The sequence below is a fragment of the Poecilia mexicana genome, unplaced genomic scaffold (assembly GCF_051168715.1).
Source record: "Poecilia mexicana isolate PSO_F unplaced genomic scaffold, ASM5116871v1 scaffold_2, whole genome shotgun sequence".
Taxonomy (NCBI): Eukaryota; Metazoa; Chordata; class Actinopteri; order Cyprinodontiformes; family Poeciliidae; genus Poecilia; species Poecilia mexicana.
The window spans coordinates 38,008,109-38,029,771 of NW_028263371.1; the positions used below are offsets into that span (position 1 = coordinate 38,008,109).

The 21,663-nt window shown below is 39.0% G+C and overlaps 1 protein-coding gene across 1 annotated transcript in view; it reads right to left on the reverse strand.

Annotated features, from left to right (window-relative positions):
- st6gal2a (ST6 beta-galactosamide alpha-2,6-sialyltranferase 2a) overlaps positions 1-21,663 on the reverse strand; it is a 57,991-nt gene that overhangs the window by 12,098 nt on the left and 24,230 nt on the right. The window contains exons 2-5 of the mRNA XM_014992192.2: positions 13,590-13,653; positions 12,443-13,507; positions 2,838-2,935; positions 1,484-1,585 (exon numbers count right to left, since the gene is read on the reverse strand). Coding sequence (XP_014847678.2) covers positions 1,484-1,585; positions 2,838-2,935; positions 12,443-13,415 — 1,173 coding nt within the window. The 5' untranslated portion in view covers positions 13,416-13,507; positions 13,590-13,653. The remainder of the gene's footprint in view (positions 1-1,483; positions 1,586-2,837; positions 2,936-12,442; positions 13,508-13,589; positions 13,654-21,663) is intronic.

Genomic DNA, 21,663 nt, shown 5'->3' on the forward strand with positions numbered 1-21,663 from the left:
TCAAATTACATCACAAATATTCAGAGGTTTATTCTGATGCTAATTTGATATCCTTGAAGCAAAAGCTAATAGTCATGAATGAAGACAAAAAAAACTTTATTTGAAATATTTACCAGACTTTTAATGACCATGAAACTTGAACAAAAGCATTGAGAAGACACTCAGCCATCAATAAAGACAAAACAAAACAAAAAAAAAGAAAAAATACAAAAAGCAGGAAGGCCAACTAACAATACCATGTGGATGACTTTTCAAGGTGCCAGAAACTGCACTTTCGTATTCTTGATTTCATAAATTCAGACAATCTTATCATCACTTGACAGCAGCACAGGAGGCTGTTGAGACGAGAGCTTTCCAAGCACCGTGCCATTTCCAGAAATCTTGAAAATAATCCTTCTCCCTTTCTTCTTGTGTCTGAGAATTTCTCATGGTGAAACCGGAGCAGAACACTGAACGTTATTTGAATTTAAGTAAACCAATTACCCTTTTTCTTTAAATCTTGTTTTGTTCCCAGTTTTTCTGAGCAACATTGGCTAATTGGCTAATAGCACGGCTTCTTCTTGATGTGGTTGTTGTGTGAAGCCGCTAAGGCACAAAGAGTAAAATCATTTTCTTCTGTTTCAACCCAGAGGATGAAATGGAAAAAGCTAATTAATCTAGTGGATTTTATTTTCAATTGTAATGCCAATACTGAGGAATAATTTAAACCATTCAGACAGCAGACCACCAACAGCATAAATGCAAATCAAGTTTAATTGCAAATAGAACGGATCTCACAGACTGTGGGAACTAGAGATGCATAAATCATGCTTTCCTGGCTGAAACCAGTTTATGTATTTGCAGGTTGAGCTGCTGTTATTCCCATTTTGACCAATTACAATATTTCTTCCCAAGGACTGCGGCACATAAAAGAGGAGAAAGAGCTGATAGTTCTCTCATAGAAGTAGTAGTGTTGGAAGCAGCAGAAAATGAAGAAATTACAGGATTATCCACATTCATGTGTTAAAGGATATGTACCTAACATCTGTTATTTGACTCATTTTCATACTTTTTAAAAAGATATAGAAAAAAAATAAATTAGAACTTGTCATTAGAGTCAGTTATTTGGTACAGAACTTCTGGAAACTCACATTTGCAGGAAACAGTGACAACACAAAGAAAAAAAGAAAGTGGTAAAGTAAAAGCAAAAAAACAAATCGGAACTCGTTCAAAGTCGCACGGCGATCAGACGAGAGCATGAGAGTGAGAACTGAAGAGTGCGTGTGATCCTCTCTGGGAATTAGAAGCCCAGATATCATGTCTGAAGTGACCTTGGCAATGCGACGAGGAAGGAGAACATTTCTATGAAGTGTGTCAGACTCATCAGATGCGTACTGGATTTTCTATAGTCTGCGATTCACGCATCACAGCGTTGATCTTTATGAATTTATAATCCTTTAAAGCCGCTGATGCATAAGCAGCCGGCCCTCTACAGGGTACATACCTTTTGCAAGTCGACAGTGTAAGGCGCAGGATCCCAGGCCACCAGCGTTATGTTCTTATAGATGGAGCTCGTGTTGAACTCATGCTTGGGGTTCGCCAAAATCTGTAAAGAGGAAACGTGATGATTTAGGCGTCTACTTACAGGTATGCCAAATTTAATTTAATGCTGCCTTGAGCCTTTTTTGTGCCAAACATATTTATTCAAATGCTTAAACCACAAAATAATGTATCAAGTTGCCTTCTGTGTTTAAACTTTTACCAGAGATGGACCGATCAACCTTTTCCTTGCCGATGCCAATTTCCAGTTTCCTTTGGGTTCTGATCTGTTGGTTTGATTATGACATTTTTTTAAAGGACTATAACACAAACAGGATTGAAAATATGCAGCATTTTCTTTGAAAGAGACAGCGACTGTGAATCTGCCAGGAAATGTAATCAATTATAAAAGCAGTCTTAATGTATCGGGATAGAGATCTGGAAAAAATTAAGAGCCTGCTGCACTCAAATCCACTGAAAACCTCACGGTTTTCCCACCAAATATTGGTTTCTGAACTCTTCCTGAGTTAAAACATTAGTATTGTTGTTTCTAAATGAATATTAACTTGTTTTCTTTACATTTACAGTCTGAAAGCGCCGCATCTTCTGCAAATAAATACTATGTTTTTGCTTGGAATTTCAGAGACATGTTGCCATAGAATAAAAGAACAATCTTCATTTTACTCAAACATATACCTATAAAAAGTAAAATCAGAGATGTATGTATTCTGTCCTTTATCTGCTTTTGTTAAACTCAAACAGAGAAAATAATAATAAAAAACTATTATCTAGTCTTTGCCAAACCACTCAAGCAAAAAATGTGTTGATTCTGATTGTGATGGCTCTGTGCATCTCCAATTCATACCATTATAAAACATAAAAGGTATGCAGTGTAAATCCAAATAGCTGTAACCTGAGCCAACATCAACAAAACTGAAAACATTGAGTGTTTGACTATCAGTCTCTGATACTGAAGCAAATCTTTAACAAGTTTGTTGTCAAACAGAATATTTCAAATTTAACATCTGCTTCACTGGAACAGCTGGTATGAAGCATTTGTGCAAATATGCTGTTAATTTGAAGTTCTTTCATTTTACAGAAGCTGGAATCTTAAACTTCCACCTTCAATCTACAACAATAAAATTCCTCGTACCCTGAATGAGTCGTATTTTGTATCGACTGAGAGAATTTCAATCAGTTTTAACAACAATGCCCTTTCTGAAAAGAACAATATAGATACTTTTCAGGTGAATCAGAGAACTGCACAAGTCTGAAATGCAAAATCCTTCAAATCAATCTGAGTTCAGACTTCGACGTACCTGCGAGTTGATGATGCGGATGGTAGTTTTGTTTCCCACATCATGCTCATATCCCTCTGTTGGGGCCGCGTTGAACCGCAAAACTGCATCATGAGCGTCTAAAATGACAAACAAGGGCCAAAGTCAACAAAAGGACAAAGGACTGAGCTGATATCAAAGTACACAAAGATGTAGGCGTGGGCAAAGAAACGATCTCAAACTGTGAAGGATTGGAAAATGTTAACGAGCTGTAGAGCCATCATGAAATATTCTACACAGCTCATGCTATGAATTGCAGATTCTTGTGCTTGCTCAGGTGCAATTCATTGATATTCCTCCTAATACCTCAACTTATGCGGCAGGAATTAAATAGGCTACTGGCTTAATGATTACCATGAAACAATTACAGCATTATTCCCGTTAGCATTCACAATTAGAACTGTGTTTAGCTACTGAGCTTGTAAAATAATCTGATTTTTGGGTTTTCCAGCAAAGTTTTGTCTCAGTGAGAGGAACAAGTGTTACATCACTAAACTTTGGACTTTCTAACTGTAAAAGGACAGCGTTTTAAAGATGTTTCCTCCTCAATACTTTAAAATGAAAAGCTAAAAAAAAGAGCAGCCCTCTCATCCAACTGTCACTATCTACCAGCAGGTAACAGTTCACGAACATCTCAATGGACGTTGATGCTCTTTAGGGTCGTCTGGTTTGTCACATTGGTTTGGATTGCTAACGAACGTTGTATTCACTCAGCTGAGCGGCCAAAGCAATACCACGTTTTTTGTCATTATTAATAACATGAATAAGACAAAACCTTCACAGTAAAAGCATCAGAACAGAATAAGTTAATTAAAATGGTGGTTAAAATAATAATAAAAAAAACATTTAATGCTTGATGCATTGTGTCCAGGCTTCAATTTATCCCTGACACGTCAATTAAAACAGAAGGTATTCTGAGCGGAATGGAGACAAATACAAATCAAAATCTAAATTACATAATAAACTTATTATAAATACTGCCGCTACCAATAATAATTGTGACAATGATGTTAAAAACCAATTGTGATAAAAAAAAAATGTTTTCCCTCAATAATCATGATATAGAATCTTCTGATAAATGTGGATATGGAGGCGAGATTGAATGTTACCCCAGTGATTTTGTTTTGAAATTTAATCAAATTAAACTTTGAAAGACTGTCTTAAGTATTTCAAAAATATTTCTTAAATATAAATTACATCTGATACAAATTGGCAAATTAATGCAGACTCATTAGAGCATGGTTAGAAATAGTATTTGGCTTAATATATAGTGGTATGCTCTTTAAGAGCTATGATTTTATGTAGGGAAATTTTAATTAAAATCTTGATCAGAAAGTTGTCATGTGATATTTTTGGGCCGCTATTCAGAAGAGATGAAGTTCGTCATGTCAGATAATATTTGTGTCTTCCAAGTCAGCAAAGTGAGGGAGAATTACCCTCACAATTTTAAAATAATCAAAGTTATTTATTTTCTTATTTAGTTAAATAATCCAACCTGTGTAAATGAAGATCAGCCACAAACGTTTCTCCGTCTCTGTTGCGTCGCTCTTCCCTGGCAACAAGCAGTACTAAAGCGCCCCCTAGTGATTGGCTCAGGTAACTGATGGGTGAAGAGTAATGAGTTCACTTTTAAAAACGTTTTCATACCGCACGGCCGTGAAACGATTCATTTGACGTCCTCTGATGTTTATTTGCCTTTATGAAAGCTGTAGCCTAACAGATGGTGCAGCATTTACATACATTTCAGCTTATTTGCAGATCGATTGAGCTTCAGAAACCCTCCTCTCGCGTCGAACCGACACATGGATGAATGATCCTTCAGCTTACGATCCGACTCTTCTTCATCATACATGCAGCCCCTCAGCAAACAGTTGAGCTTGGCCGGCTGCTCTAGCGAAATACTCAAAACACGTCTCTTATACAGAGCTCTGCTAAAACGGTAGACTTTAAATGAAGTCTAAACAGATCATATCCACTCCCCCCCCCCATCTTCATCAAGATCAGTTTTTCCAAAAAAAATCTTAGCACTGGCGTTTGGTTTTGCAAATCATTAAGAAACAGTTTCTCAAAAATGAAGCTGCTCTAATTTAAAGAAACAAAGTCAATGCGTTTCTGAAGGTTCGTGGTTTCTGCAGATAAATATACCAAGAACTAAGAGAAATCAGTCATGACCCTCATCACACATCCACACAATAAAAACAAAATAATGGTGCCATTATTTAACAGTCCTGATAAAAACAATACATTTAAAAGAAACAAACAAACAAACAACAATGTATCTTAATGGATTTATCTTCCAGAATGTCACAACTTTGAAAGCCAGCTTTCAGGTCAATTTAACCTTACAGCACAATATTTACGACATAAATAAATCATATTTACCTAAACTTAAGATACCAAGAACTAAGGAAAACCTGAGTCATGACGTTCTCAAGGAGGGACATGAGCTCAAATCTCAAACATCCACAGAAGAAAAACACAAAATGGTGGTGCCATTATGTGACAGACATTAAAGTAATAAAAAGGCAAAAAGGAAAAATCAGAAAAAAAAAATTAAGAAATGTATGCCTGTTAAACCAGAATGGTTTCTTCGTTTTGTGTGTATTTCTATCGTCTTTTAAACAGTGATGGAAATGTTTTAATCTTTGCTGCTGAAGACTAAAATATCTTCAGGGATTTAATTACAGCTTCTCTGATTCTTTACTTTTATCGAGGATAAAATCAAACGGCTGGATGCTGTTTTGAAATCTTCTGTCTGCCTCCAGAGATCATTTTCAGTTTCTGCAACACGTTAATGAAACATCATTTCCAAAAGACACCTTGCTTCCTGTTTTATATTTGTCTAACAGAAAAATGATACATCTCTCCTGACGCTCTTTTTGCATGCTGGTTGTTAGTTCAGAGACTGGAGATCCGACAGGTTAACAGCTGTCAAAGACTGCATAATAGTGTTTTATTTAACAAAAAAAAAAAAAAAAAGAAGTATTTTTTGATATGGAATAGAAAACCTTCCCCACGATAAAAGGATTCATGGTTTTTGTGCCACACAGGAAGTAGATGTACCTTACTGGAAAGTAAAGTGAGACAGAAATGGAGCAGAAAATGCCTGTTAGAGTAAGAAAGACCTCCAGCTGTATTTGTCTTATTAAATGTTATTCTATTCGTTTTGCCATAATTATTTTAGTTTTCTGCACTGGTCACCTTAGTATATTTATCCATTACTAGAAACAAGGGCTGACTGTGAATATGTTTAGACGATGAATGTACAAAATGCTAAACAGAGAAATTTGGTGTCATTTCAGTCCTTTTGCATCCAGACATGCTGATTGCCATGTGATTACGTTACATGTCTCTACTTCTGGCAGATTTTGGCATCAACTATAAATTAAATTAAAAGTCTGTAATCCTACTGAAACACTGGACATGCAGAGAAACAAATTGCAGAAAAACTGATACGATGTACAGATTTAATAAGGTTTATAACTTTTACGATGCTGTCGTTTCCAACGTAATCGGTGTCATGTCTGATTCCACCACTAGAGGGCATTCCGTCATTTGCGCATTCATTTTCAGCAGATTTCCTCCAAATCACAGCTGAGGGAGCCAAACTACATACAGGAGTATTGTAATAAAATAAAGCATTAACAATAATGCTTTAGATGTTTATTGCTTCATGCTGACAAAAACGCAATGCTAAGAATGTTACATCTAAACAATAAAAGATTTAAGGGATTTCTAAAAATGGATTTTTAATCCATTATCTCTAGTTTCAGACTGTTTGGTCAGACAGACTTCTGACCAAACAGTCTGAAACTATCTGCAGAAAGTGACTCAAAAAAAAAATGTCATTCTTAAAGAGGCTGGCTGCTCACAGAGTACCCTATTTGAGAAGATTGGAGGAAAGTTGAGTGGAAGGAAAAAGTGTGATAGAAGAAAATCCCAAAATCAACATGGACAACCACAACCTAAAGACGACTGTGAAACTAAGATTACGAAACAGTTTGCAGGAGATTCCCAGACACAGTGGACAGAATAAAGACGCAGTGAGAAGATGGGCAAAATTTGTCGAGCTGCTCTCGTCCTAAGCTCAGAGTGTGAGAAGTGACTTGTCTGGGGTAAAAAGAAAAAAGACTGACCTTTTCCTCAGGCTTCCAAAGTTCTCATGTTAAGTAAATATAAATGTTATATTTAATTTGGAAATTAAGGTCCGAGAGTCTGGAAGAAGTGTGAAGAGGAAAATAATCTGCTGGAGGTCCAGAATGAGTTTCACTGATAGCGAACTTATTGGTGATTACGTTTCACTTGACAGACAAATTTTTTTATTATTTTTTTATCCAACGTTCTAAATTTACGAGGTAACATTTTTTTGTCAGACGTAAGTTACCATCATCAAATTAAACAAAAATAAAAGCTTGGAAAAGTTTTTACTTTTTCAGTAATATTCAAACTTTTTAAGGTTCCGTTTTATTAATCAGTTTATTATTCATTTATTTGACCTTTATTAACACAGGTCATCTCATCTACAAGAGAGACCCGTTGTGATAAAACTAAATTTTAAATTGGATGAGAGAAAACACAACCTGCAGCATAAAAAGCCCTAGACAATTTATCACAATAACAGAGCTGAATGTTTTATCACTTGTGCCATGCAATGAAAAGACAATGCAACACATTCTTTTTCTTTACCTGCTTGTTCACAAGCCCTTTGTTTTCAAAACATAACATTGAAAAGAAAAGATTACATTCCCCCCCCACTGTCTCATTAATCATTTGTTCACCAGCCTGACATGGGAGTATCCGGCTCCTGTTCCTGCACCTTTGAATGATTTGTTGTTCCAACACGATTGCCTTCGCCCTCGGATTGGGTGTTGTTCCCTCCATCCTCCAGATGATGGCAGTCACCCACCGTGCCACTTCCACACGCTCCACTGAACTCCACAGTAGCAAACCGCTCACATAAAGGCTTCAGCCAGTGAAAAACACCGAAGCCAAAATGCCAGCAAACCTGCATGTGCCACGGCAACGATGACAGATTCTCATTTATTTTCAAGCATATTGATTATTAGCGATGAGCTGCATAATGCACATTGAAACCGTCTTTCGAAAAGCACAGCAGGGCGACGGCAAGTAGAGGAAGATCAATGCAGTTTGATTTCCTGTGGAGGCCGAACTAAAGAACTGCTGTCACGTAAAAGCCAGCTCTTCTAGCACCACACAGTTGCTTGGTGGTTACTGTGGCCACATGACGCTCATCTTGTTTATTGAGTTGCATCAAGTATCGTACCCCTTCTTTTATTTATTGAGACATGGGATGATGAAACACTGAGTCAACACCCCTGCTGCTGTATTGTATTTGTATGTATGGGACAAACGTCAGTGCCGATGACCATGAATAATAATTTATTGTACTCATTTTTTTTTTCTTTTTTTAGTTATAGCTCTCATTTTTCTGGAATTTATCAAGTATAAATAATTTGGCTGGTCTTGTTTGTTACCACTTTTAAATTTAAAAGTTCAGATAAGCTTAGACTGCAATGCGTTAAATCTACCTGCGAGAGCCTAAATTGGAATATCATGGCATTTTAAAGTTTGTAATAAGTTAATTCAACACACCTGTGAAAGACAAACATCGTTGGAACGTCCTGCCATCGGCTTTAGAGTGAAATTTGCCCATCAACTGCAGAAAATAAGCCCTTGTGAAGAAACCTGGCAGAGGCCGATAAGAGGTGGTCATTACCTGAAGTGAAATGAATCCTTTACCGACACGGGCTCGAAGGCCGCTCTCAAAGGAAGAAGCCATTATTTCAGAAGCAATTAAAAAGACAGATTAAAGTTTGCATGTTCAAAGTTTATTTATTTTTCATTTCCTGTGGTCTGATGACACAAAAATTTATTTTTCAGCCCCAACGGGCCTTGCTACATTTGGAGGATAAAGGAGAGACGCTCGCAAACCCGACAACACTATCCCGTCTCTGAAGTACAGCGGTGATGCTTTGGACTAGTGGCCTTCACAAATTCCGGAAAAAACTTGTAGAAAATCCACGGACACATCTGTGTGCGGTGGCCTAAAAACCGGACTCAGTTCTGAGTCAAGAGATAAGGACCAAAAGTAAATCATTATCAGTATCTGATCCAACTCAAAATGTTCTGGCACTTCACAAACAGAAAGAATTTTGGTAATCCTAATTGGTGTAAAAAAATGAAAGATTTAGTCTGATTTCATGACAGATAATGAGGAAAAATGGTTTCAGAGTAAACGGTAAATGTCTGGTTTCGACTGTATCAGAATGTAAATCTGTTGACTTATGTGCAACGACAGAAACAGGTGAACCTTGTTTGCTCGAGAGCATCTTCGTCCGTATCGTAATACAAGGGGGAAAACAAGAACAAACACGGAGGCTAAAGGTAGAACAGGCTCTCATGTGCATGAGGAATGTGAAATGGAGACAAAATTGGAGAGAAAATCAAGCTGCCTGTTTTTATTTGTCAAATCAGATGTGTCCTTTGAGGAGACAGGAGAGAAAAATCAGAAGGAAAAACTCCCAACACATGTAGTCACACGCTGTAGCGTACACTGGAATAAGGATTTAGTCAGCATTTCTGTAAATGTGCAGGAATCTTTTAGCACTTCAAGCTATTTCACATTAAGGAGAGCTATGGAAAGACTAAAGCAGAACGACTAACGTTTCCTCTGACACAGCACAACAAGTCAATTCCACCATGACCGCAAGATCAAGTGCATAATGCAGCTTTACATCACCTGCATCTGATTTTCCAAGAAACCTGCTTAGTCAGTTCCTCTCTGTCCAGGACAATGTCATCTCAGGCAGCAAATGCTTCACAGTCTCAGGAAACAAAAACGTCACAAAAATGAAGTTGATGAGCGTAAAGCTCAAGCCGAGATGATTAATCCTTCTGCTTTATGCCTCATAGGTGTTTCAGAAATGCAAGGAAGCTATACGTGATGTGAAGAAGGCTGATTAGCTACCAGAGGGTTTTTTTTTTTTTTTTTGCTTTTTCTAGTGAGCCATCTGTCGCCGAGTTCACACTCTCCTCGCTTACAGAAAAGCTGCCAATAGTCGCTTAAAACCCAAGAACACACACGTTCTGACGGAGAGAGATAAAACGTACGAAGCAAAAACTCAACTTTCCGCACAATCAGATTGACAAGCTCATCTGTGAAAGCCCCAGGAAACCTGAACACCGCTCATCGGAAGAGAGATAAAAGTAACTCTTTTTTTTTTTTTAACAAGCCTGTGTGGTTTTTATCAGGAGTGTGAATGAGGAACCAAGACAAAACTCCACACCATGGTGAACAAAAGGGCTACAATGCATTTCAAATTTTTTTCTCTACAAAAAAAGTTACGTGAGTGACATGTACCGGTTTTACTCATTTAGAAACAGACATTTCCTCAATCCTCCTACAGCTCCATTAGATTGACTAGATCCAGCTCTGAATCGAGTCACATTTCTTAATATGAAGTTGCATTGCAGCTTCATATTCAGGAGCTGTTGTCCTGATGGACGGCCAAGATATCTGCAGCCTCCAGCAGGTTGTTCTTCCAGGTTTGACATGCATTTAGCTCCATCCATCTACCAATCTAATCCCTTTTGCTTCCTTGTCAGTGCTAAAGAAAAGCATCCCAACAACAGGATGTGTTCAGCGTAGTGTGAAGATTAGTTTTTCTACTCGCAGCTCAGTTTTGGTCTCATTTGACAAGAGTTTCTTCTTCTTCCATGTGCTTACCGTGTCCTCCACATAGCTTGAGGCAAACGTCAAAGGGGATTTTCATGTGGCTCCCTTTCCTCGCATAAGGGCCAGACTACTGGAGTCAAAGCTAACACTTCTGTTGTGCCGTTGACAGGTCCTCCATTTGAGCTGTGGGTCTCTGCATCTCCTCCAGTCTCCAGAGGTCTTCCATGGGTTCTCACTGGGTTTCTTCTCTCCGATTGAGTTCTCATAGTCAAACTTAGTGTAAACTTTTCCGCCCCCGATTTTTATTTGCAAGAAATAGCTATTCTGTCACACGTGAGAAAGTACTCGTGGGTATAAACACGCCATATTGTACAAGTTCTTGTACAATGTGTCGTGTTTTAATTTGGCGGCACATTTCTCCAGCAGTCATATGCTAAGGCAGGAACCCTGTGGGGTACACGCCGGGCTGGTTGCAAGTCCAGCACAGTGTAGAATTATTGTACACATAAATATACAGTTTCGTTGAATTGTACATTAGCTTCCTCTGATTTTCCTTACAAATTTCATTTTATCTTCTTACAGCAGGTGCTGCAGATTTGCATGAGAACTAGTCAGTGTTTTTCTTATCTGAATCTCTAAACATGCACAGGAAATAACAAAAAAAAAAAAAGAGTGACTGCATGCTACTCAGAATTATTTGTTTCTTATTCAGGGAAAAACGTCTACTCGTAGAAAGATTTCCAAGTGTATCACACAAAATCTTCTAAAATGTCCTGTTGTAACTTCACTACCAACAAAGTGCTTCTTGTTGTTTTGCATTCAGGGCATGCTGAATGTCTGCGGGACTTCTTTCAGTCCCGCAGACATTCCTGTTGCGAAGAACAATGCAATTTCCTCCAAAAATATGTTTTAATATTTGAGAAAGTACAGACATTTCTCCAGGACATTACCTTTTCTACAGTGTGTTATATTGGCTTCTCATGCTTGCAAAACGAGTCGTCTTGTCTACATTATCATGAAACACGAAAGCTTCACTTTGGTTGACTTCTGAATAAGCCAATTTCACTGATAAATGGGCTTATTAAACATGGAAAACTTGTGTTTTCCATGTTTAATTGTCATCAAGGTGAAGGTGATTGTCATCAAGGTAGCTGCCATTTGCCAATAGTTATGGTTACATCGATTTCTACTGCGAGAAAAAAGATGAATTAAAAGATGCCTATTTTAAAAGTTGTACCCGATGTTGAAAGACTTGACCAAACGGCTGAATAACCACCAACTACATTTTAAGCTTTAGCGTATGAATGTCCAATATGTGTATTATCCATGTTGTCCTTCAACAAGATGGTATTAAGGGGTTATTTAGTCAGGCTATGTACTTGGGTAAGTTGGATGCCATACAGACAGGCGACAAAGTTTTCTGACTGTACTCAAAAAAGTTTTTTTTTTAAAAATGCCTTAAGTTTCAATAGCAAAGCAGCAGCTCTTCAAACAGATCGTAAACATTGGAAGAGCCCAGGAGCGATGGACGACATGCAGCGACATGTATGGGAGTGGCAGTACATTGCAACTTTATGCGTCAAACATCCTGTCACTTCAGTACATTTAAACATCTGACAGCTTATTAAAACAATTTTAAATTGTGAGAACAGTTCAATAAAACATGTTTTCTCTTTTTTTTTTTTTTTACATCTATGGCACTGCTACTGCTAACAAAATTGTTTATTTTCACATACGAGAACCACAATTTGCTGCCGTTTCTGTTAAAATATATCCATGTGGTTGATCTACCACAAGAAGAGTGGCCTCACAACAACAAATTAAAAGGAATTATAAACCGGTTTATGCTTCATACCTATCATAGCTCTCCATGTTTGCTTTCAACACTCACCTATTTCCTTGCCCAGCCTGGAACGCAAGATGGCGCCAGCAGAGGTGACAACTGCGCAGCTTTTGAAGCCACTCCTGCCCTGTTGCCGTTTGTTCAGCAGCTCCAGCGGACGGGATGGCACGAAGTCGGCCCAGCCGAGAGAAGAGAAGGGCTCCTCCAACCCATCCACCGTTTTCAGCTGACCCTGGGCCTTCATTTGACACAGCAACGCTTTGGCACTCTGGGAACCTTTGCGATGTCCGTTGTAGAAAACGTGGTGTTTGTTCGCGCTCATGTAGTCCTTCATGGCGCGCTGCAGTCGGGGACTCAGCATGCCGGCGGACGCGTGGCCCTTCCACAGCCTCCGCACCACAGAGGCAGATCGGGAGAAATAGTAGTCTTCCAAGTCAGAAGACTCGCCACCAGTTCTCCCGTCTCCTGCAGTCCTAATTTTGGGCTCAAGATCCTGATCTTCTCTGCCATCCTCTTCATCTTCACCGCCGTGATAGTGTGTGGCACCGATCTGGTTCTGGTACATTCTCTCACGACTCTGGACCGCAGGGTCTGAATGAGAGCCCACGTTCTCTGTACCAAAGGAGGACCAGGCAGCCAGGCTCTGCGGGTCCAGGTACTCCTGGTGACCCGCTTCCTGGCTACCGTAAGTCACGTAAGGGCTCTGGCTTGCCTCCATGCTGGTCTCTGAGGTTATGGAGCTGGTGGAGGGTCCTGGTCCTGGTTTGTCTCTGAGATACGTCGTAGTTAATTGCAAAGCCTGTTCAGGTCTTAAGCCAAAGACGGCATGCTGCTGATTGGAGGCTTGTATGGAGGCCAGCCGCCTGGTGTCAGGATGCTGGGAGAGTAAAGAGCCAACAGAAGTCAGAGACTCGTCCACACGGGCATCCAGGAAGTAGGAGAGCAGAGCAAGAAAGACCAGAATCCAGACCAGCATGGCCACCAACAACAGCCTCCGCCACTGCTTCATGCTGGACTTCATTACCGTTCGCTCACATAGACACCCGTGGAGCTGGCCCGCCAACAACAAATCCCCACAGCCAGGACTCAACCCACAGGTCAGCTGGGGAGAGGCTGTAAAACAAAACCTCAAAGTTACTGCTTCTGGCGTAAGGGAAACATGTGGAGAGTTACTGCAGATTGGTGAAGCACTCACCTGAACTGATGCCTTTATTTCTTCCTGCCCATGAGTCTGTTATGTGTCCGATGCTAACGGGACCCTGAGGAGAGGAATGGAAACGGTTAAACGGGGAGTGAAGAAAACATATGTAGGCCTGACAAGTTTGTGTAGTCGGCAAACTTCTGTCTCCTTTCCGCACAACTGCTAAGTACATTTATCACGACTTGAAACAGTTTTAAGCACGGACCAAACTATGTTGGATTAACTCTAGTCAAAACCCTGGAAATAATTCAGGGGTGTCTGAACATTGCCTCAAGCACAGTTTGAGGTGCGTCACAAACTCATCCCTGCTTGTTCACAGTCGTCTTTGCTTTGTACAACATGTATGCAACTTTGACAGGGAGCTATAAAAATACCTTATTGATGACATCTTGGGTGCATCAACCAGTTTAACAAGGTCTTAAAATTATCTGTAGTAGACAGAGCTGAATGAACAGTTGAGTGGAAACAGCTTTGAAAGCAGTCGTCAACTTGATGCGCTGAAAGAGAGGACAATCTGCTGTTTTACCAAAGGGAAAAAGACAAAAGGTCAAAGCAATTTGCCCGACTTCTTAACCCCCCCAAGATCCCAGTTACCATTTAGATAAGCCCCAACAAACTCAATATATTGAGCCGTCAACCTCAGCCAACAAACTCCAAAGTCTCGCCACCGAGACCCAACCACAAGTTCCCAGACAACACGAGATATACCCAAAGGACTCTGGTCTGCGCCTGAATATCCTCAGTACCAAAAGACGGTCCAGCTATCTAAACTCTATTACGTGTGAATTTTTTGTTGTTGTTTTTACAAGTTCGCAATAGAAAGTGCCAAGTAATTTTATGTGAAATGTATTTAATACCTGTGATGTACACACCCCATGTTGTCTATGGCATGATTAAGTCTGCTCCGCTGAACCCGACACCTGGAATTTATACTTCAGTCCCCAAAACAATTCCATATTAAAAGGTCAGTAAAACTGGATTTAACAAAAAACAACCTGAAATGTTGCTGAGCAACCAAATATTTTTATGGAAAAGGGTAAACACAGAATGAGCTTTTCACAAGATGATTTTATCATCTTGTGAAAAAGTAGATAAACCAAAAATGGAAGTCAGTTAAGTCTGCCATCACGTCAAATATTTAAATAACGAATTGCACATTTGCTTTTACGACGTCCATGACCACAATTCATTTTCTATCACGGATTTTTCTCATTCTGGGTCATATATTCATGACAAACGAACCAAATGGACAAAGTTCCCGCTTAGTCTCCTTAATTTTAAGAAAATTCAGAGAATGATTATGCACATAAGTCTCACCATTTATTTTCTGTTTCCTCTTTTGACGCGTTACAGTTATTATTGGAGCAAAACTGGTCCAGTGAGTCAGAGAGGTTGTTATTAACAAAATGCCAAGTCCAGAGCATGACGGTTTGTTTTATTCCTTGTTCCAGTGAATCCCACAGTAATTACTAACTAACGGTATCATTAACCGACTGGCTCACTTTTAACATCTTTGACAATTCTCTTGTGCACAATGTGTTGGATGGATTCTGTGAAACACACAACAACAAAGGTGAATAAATGAAGCATTAAATTGCCTCAGATCTGTGGTCTACAATCCTCTCAACCACATGCAATTATGAGTTTTGGTCTCTTAATGCTTGAGCGTTTTTGTCAACAGAACGAGAGAGAGATCGGGGTAGAGAGGAGCAGAGCCAAGCATGAGAGTTAAGCCTCCTCCAGTCCTAATTACAGCTTCCTGTCTCCGTAGCTGTCGAGTCCTGCGGAGTGCAGCAGAAGTGATCTCAGGTGGCCCTGTAACCCGGCCTCTTTTGAGACTCTCTCCCAGGGTCACGCAGAAGACCAAAGCTCATCCTGCTGACCCTAAACTCAAAGAGAGGAAATCAGCGGGGAGCAAGTGGGCTAGAGAGAGCGCCAACAGTATGGGAGAAAGAAAAATACTGGATGGAAAAACATGCAAGCTCATGTATCTTCACGAATGCATGCGACTGTGGCTGAATAGATACATCAGGCACGAACAGATGAAAGTATAAAGAGACAACCTTTTTTCTTCTTACCTGCTGTCTGACAAATACATCAGGCTGATCTTTTCCCGTTTAGGGTCAGCTAGATTACCAAAGTTGTTTTTATTAGCACCATTTCAGAATAACGAGACGTTTTTTCTTTTAAAGATACATTTTCCTAACCGTCTTCAAATGCAGAAGTTTACATACATTTTCTTATTATTCGGTAGCATTGTCTTCTAAACTATACGACTTGTTTTAAATGTAAAGTCAACTTTTTTTAAGTTTATATCATCTTATTCCCTCAACAAAAGTCATACCTGGAGCGTTGCTTTGATTCTTTCATTAATGTTTGAGGAATCCTGTGAAGTTTTGTGACGTTCCTCTTGCAGAAGAGCATCCACACAACATGATGCTGTCAACACAATATAATGCACAGTTTACATTGTATTCTAGTCTGCATTTTTTCTCCAAATATAATAATGGTCACTATACCAAACATTTCAATTTTTTTTGTTTCACGAGACCAAACTACAAGTCGTAGAAACCAAGATATTTTCCTAGAATGTATTTGAAAGTTTTATCAGAATTGTTTTGTTTTTTTTTGTCATTCTTGGAGTAATGTCTTCTTCCTCTTCTGGTCCATTAGCCACTTTACTGTGATTAACGATGCTTGAACAGATCCACAAGTCTCTTCCTGATATCTTAAATGATTCATTTTGATTGTTCTATATCGCACAATAAAACCCTGTGTAAAGTGCATCTAAAACACTCTCACATGTAGATCATTCATACCGCTTCAAGGTGCAGTAATCAGTAATTCAACATAATAAATAGCCCCGTCACAATTGTAGCATTTAAAAAAAAAAAAAAAAAAAAAAATCTGTGATTTTGGTACTCCTAATTTTAGCAAACTAAAATGTATGATGTCACGCAGCAACATCATATATTTTACCACGATCTGGTTTCACTTGCTTTTCACCTGTAGTGGGCCAAAATGCTCATGCCCTTTTCTAAATAAACAAATTAGCACAACATATTGCGTTGGAAAATCTTACAGAAAGCTCAATCTTTGCCCCTAAGGTAGCAAGCCTTCAGCACAGATCAGACAGTAATAATAGGTCGAACCTTCTTAGAACAAAAGGGGATAAAGTGCAAAAAGCGGCATGTACAAATGGAAAACAGCATTCTTTTGAAGAGAAACGCACAACCGGAAAAAGGACAAACCACAAAACACACAGGTGCTTTGCAGTAGTGCTGTGAACAAGCAAATGTCATCCGTATGCATTACTGCTGCGTGGCACCCCACTGAAGAGTGCGCCCCGAGGCGTGACGCGCAGGCATGGGTGCCTGATGGTCGCTCAACCTCACCTGATGGTGACCAAGACGTGCGTTTCTGTTGCTGTGGTGAAACAACACGCGTGTGCGGCACAGATGGAGAGGCGGAGGTGGAGGACAGAGCTACTCTGGTGAGCTCTTCACAAAGGAACAACAAAATGGAAAGCACGGAAAAGCGACGATCCCAGACATCAAACGCTGACTAAATGACTTGGCAGGAAACAGAGAGCAACAAAAGGAGCCTTTTGGAATATAAATGAAAATGGATTGAAAAAAAAAAAAACAAAGAAAAAAACCAAGTAGTTCAGAAAAAACGATGGGTGTGTGCAAGTTGTTGGTACACAGACAAAGAAAATACCTTTGCGAATTTTATGGCACATGTGACGCACAAGCTGAAAGAAACGCCAACTACAAATATGGCAAAACCCAACCCAGTCAAGACAGACTGTGGCAACAAGCATGTCAAAACATTTAGGCAAGTTGTGGTTTGCCTAAATAGACTTCAGGTATACAGAAATACATGAGTAGGAGTAACAACAATTATATGTGTTTTGTCATTTTTTTTTTTTTTTTTTTTTTTACAAAAGAAGCATTTAAAAAAAGTGCTGTGGAGAGTGTTGCACAACTGCAAACAAACCAAAAACATGGCCATCCACCTACCTAATCTAACAACACAAGCACAGAGAGCACTGATGAGAGAAGTGTCCAAGGGTAGCCCTATGGTAACTTTGGAGTAGCTACAGAGACGCACAGCTCAGGTGGGAGAATCAGCCGACAGGACAACCGTGTAGACTACACAATCTGGCCTTCATAGGGAACCGATTGTTAAAGGAAAGACATAAGAAGTCTCTTGTTCAGTTTGCCTCCACATACTATGTGGAGGCTTTTCTTAAGCAGTAACAGAGGGGTTGTTTGAGAATTTTGGGATGATGGGTGAGGCCAAATACAGGACAAACCTCTAAGAAAACCTATTTCTAGGCAAACACATTAAGAGGCTCAACAGATCCAGGCATATTTAGGTACATTAAAATGACTTAAAGTCTGAACTTGAATACAACTGCAAATATTCCACAGAACTGAAAACCTGCTCTTTTCAGACGGTCTTCACCCAGAATGACTGAAGTTATCAACATAGGCTATTTTACAGAGAATAGGCTAAAAGTTTCAGTCTCCAGATGTACAAAGCTGGTGCAGAGTTCTAGCTGCAAAATGTGGCTCTAAAATGTTACACAAATTTCTCAAACATTTTTTGTTACAATAATTTAAATGTGTAATTTTTTTTTTGTGTTGACCCACTACATGAAATGGTGTGTGCAATTTGGTAAAAAACTAAAACCTCCAATGGCTATTTGAACATTAGTGTACATAGATTACTGCAGATGTCTCCAAGATTTCTGTGGTGGGCTCCGTTTTCCTATACACCGCATCAGCAAAATGATTTAAATGAACTAATGTCAGCTGGAAAATACATTATCTCAGTTTTCCTGCGTTTCTCTAAGCTGAAATGCGCAGAGCCATCGGGGTGTCCTCAGGAGGATCGTTAGGAGATCCCAGTCAGAGAAAACCCTCAAAGAAAGGGAGTTCCAGTCGAGAAACGGACAAGTTATCGCACGTCTAGTGATGGCAGACATTTAATCCAGTCATGGATTAACTGAGCTATACACATTATGTGTTAGTAAATGGATATTTCTGGTTTTAAGAAAAATAAATAAGCCAATAAAACCTTTGCCTGAACAGTGCAATTAAAGTAATACCTACTCAGTAGTAATAGGTGGCAAAACTGGGCAAACGATGAACATTTAAATGAAAGTTATTGTGAGTGGCTAAAGAGGCGCCAGGCTAATCATTCTTCCAAAAACAGTAGTTTGTCACCTTGTTGGTTCAATAACTAAATAAGATTAGAGGTGACATTCAAAAGAAGAATAAACTCAGACAGATGCAGAAATAAACAGTTGTTTCCAGACAACAATAAGAATGAAATGAACCTCTATGAAGTGATTTTTAAGAATATTAAAATATCCAGAATCTGAATTTTAAGATTCAAAGTGAGTATTTTTGTCATCACAAACTCAGTTTACATGTTGGGGCCTTAGCCTGCATCCTTTGTAGATTAAAATGTTTTTTTTTTTGTTTTCAAAAATTGGGTATTAGACAGATTCCAGTGTCTTTACACTCACTCATGAGAAAACCCAACATATTTCTGCCCATTTCGAAATTGTTTAGCTTTTTTTAATTGGTTGAATTAGTCAGTCATAAAGAAACAGGATGCAACATGTTCATTCTTCAATGAAATGAGTAAATGCTCTCTGTTCATCACAACATTCAACATTGTATTTGTTATGATATAAAGCACTTTGAAATGCCTTGCTGCTGAAATATCCTATACCAGGGGAGCCAAGATCTACTTTTTCTCTCACCAGCCAGCTGAGATCTACCTCATGACATGAAGACATAAAAATTGTAAATTAAACTCGATTGACTTATTTCACATGCGAAAATACATTAGTTATAGCAGAAATAATAAAGTGATAGAAAACCTAACGCAGTTTCTTCCTCAGTGAGATTCTGACAGTGGGAGCAGGTTACTGGTTTCTCTGTCAGAAGCTGGTCAGTTATGGTCGATCGCAATCTACGTATTCAGCACCCCTTTGCTATACAAATAAAATTTGATTGATTGATTAGTTCAAGCCTCTTTTTTTTTTGCAAACAAACTACAAAGCTTTATACCCATCAACAATGTAGCACTCACCAGCTCTGTTTGCAATAAATAAATGATAATCAAATAACTGTGGAGATTTTATTCACAGCAAACCTTGCACAAGTCTTGCGTAACTTGCCAGTGGCATGGCTGTGCTTGTATGAACCATTCAGAAAATCATAGACGACGGGGTCAGGATTTTCATTTATCTCTATGGAAACTATTGCAATCTGATCTCTTGTCTTCGCACATTTCCTTCCCTCCAGCTCACTGCAACATTTCACCATTGCTTACATAAATTGACAATCACCACATCCATTCATGTTTTAATGCTTAGTCTGGTTGATGCCTGCTTGATGATTAGGGAGTAGTTGCAGTGTAGCTGGGTTTCAGGCAGGTTTTTTGGTAAATCACAAAGGCCCTTACAGATCACGTGACTGTGACTGAGGCGCATCTATGCGACATGGTAGCAGATTTTGTCCGCCACACTCTTTCCATCTCAGTGCTTTTGTGCTGAATTCTCCTTACCCAAAAGGTGTTTAATGACCAAAACTTTCTGTGGTTGTTTGCACAAAAAAATACATAAATAAATAAATAAAAAATACTGCAAACATGCATTTTTCTAGCCAAAATTTATGAGGCTGCCTCATGCATCTTCAGTGTTTGGGGACTGCACATCCCCGTTAGCCTCATTTCTTTTTCTGCTACTGGCTTTAAATAACGCTGCACTGAAATATTGGCTGACAGGCTGACGCTAGAGTCTCCCAAACACAGATGCATCGACAGTGTTCATCCCTAAAAGCGCTACGAGGTTGCAGTTGTCAGGCAACACTGGCAAGATAATTAAATGTTTGTTAGGAGTCATTCCAAAAATGCTCAAATACGTACATGTTTCTTTTAACATGACAAAATGCTCATCCTAGAAGAGATAATGGCTTGTTTTGTCAACACAGGCAGCATTCTGACATCTGGCCTATAATATTTTTTTTAGTCTACATTTACTTTCTTGCTTACTGATTTCATGTCTCAGCACTAAGTAATTAACCTGACGCACCAGATGGACTGCTGCACTGACTGCTGCTGGGAGAAAATCTACAGCTACTGGAAGGCATTTCAGACATTTTTTTTGCCAAAAAGCAAAATTATTAGCAATACTCAAAAAAAAAACAAAAAAAAATTCACTTATTGTTTTTTTGTTTTGTTTGTAGCTTAAAATTAGACCAACATTTCATTGTGAGATTCTTTTTTCCTGAGCAACTTTGTCGAGACAACCCAAACCATCGACAAGCTTTTTCAACCATCTGAATCATTTTTAACAAAAACTGAATTTGTGATGTCTAGGGTGCTTTTAAATCCACAAAACAAAATTGGATATCTGCAGTGAGTGATTGTCATTCTTTAAACTTCTGCAATTTCCATTAATATATGGCAAAAAAAAAAAGAAGACTTAACAGCACTCTTAAGAAAGACGTGTAAAATGCCTTAATGTATAAATTAATCATTTGAATCTTACGGAGAGAAGCACTTTAGCGTTCCCCTTTGCACAATCTTGTCAAATTATCCAGAGTCCTGGCTCCTCTTATGCTCTCCTCAGTTCTCTATGACATTTAGGTCAGTGCACAGAGTGTAACAGAAGAATGGTGATTTATTTCTATTTTTTTATGTTTATCCGCCTGTGTATTTTGAATCATTATTCTATTGAAAGATGACGATTCACATCTCCTGGCGTTTTAAAAGAACTGATGATGTACTCCAACAGAATGGCTTCCTTTAAACCGTGGCACCAAGTCCCAGCATGTTCTGCTTCTTCGGCCTCCTGTAATATTCTCATTGCAGTGAACCTCAGCTGCAATTTGATAGCCATGTAAGTACGGACCTTGAAGCTTATAGCCGTTCACAATATCAAAGAAAATTCACTTCATGCTGCCCTGCTGAGAAACCAGTGGGAGAAAGTCCATGTTCTGAATACTTTAATCGAAGCCACTTTGAAAAATTTATCAGACAAGTT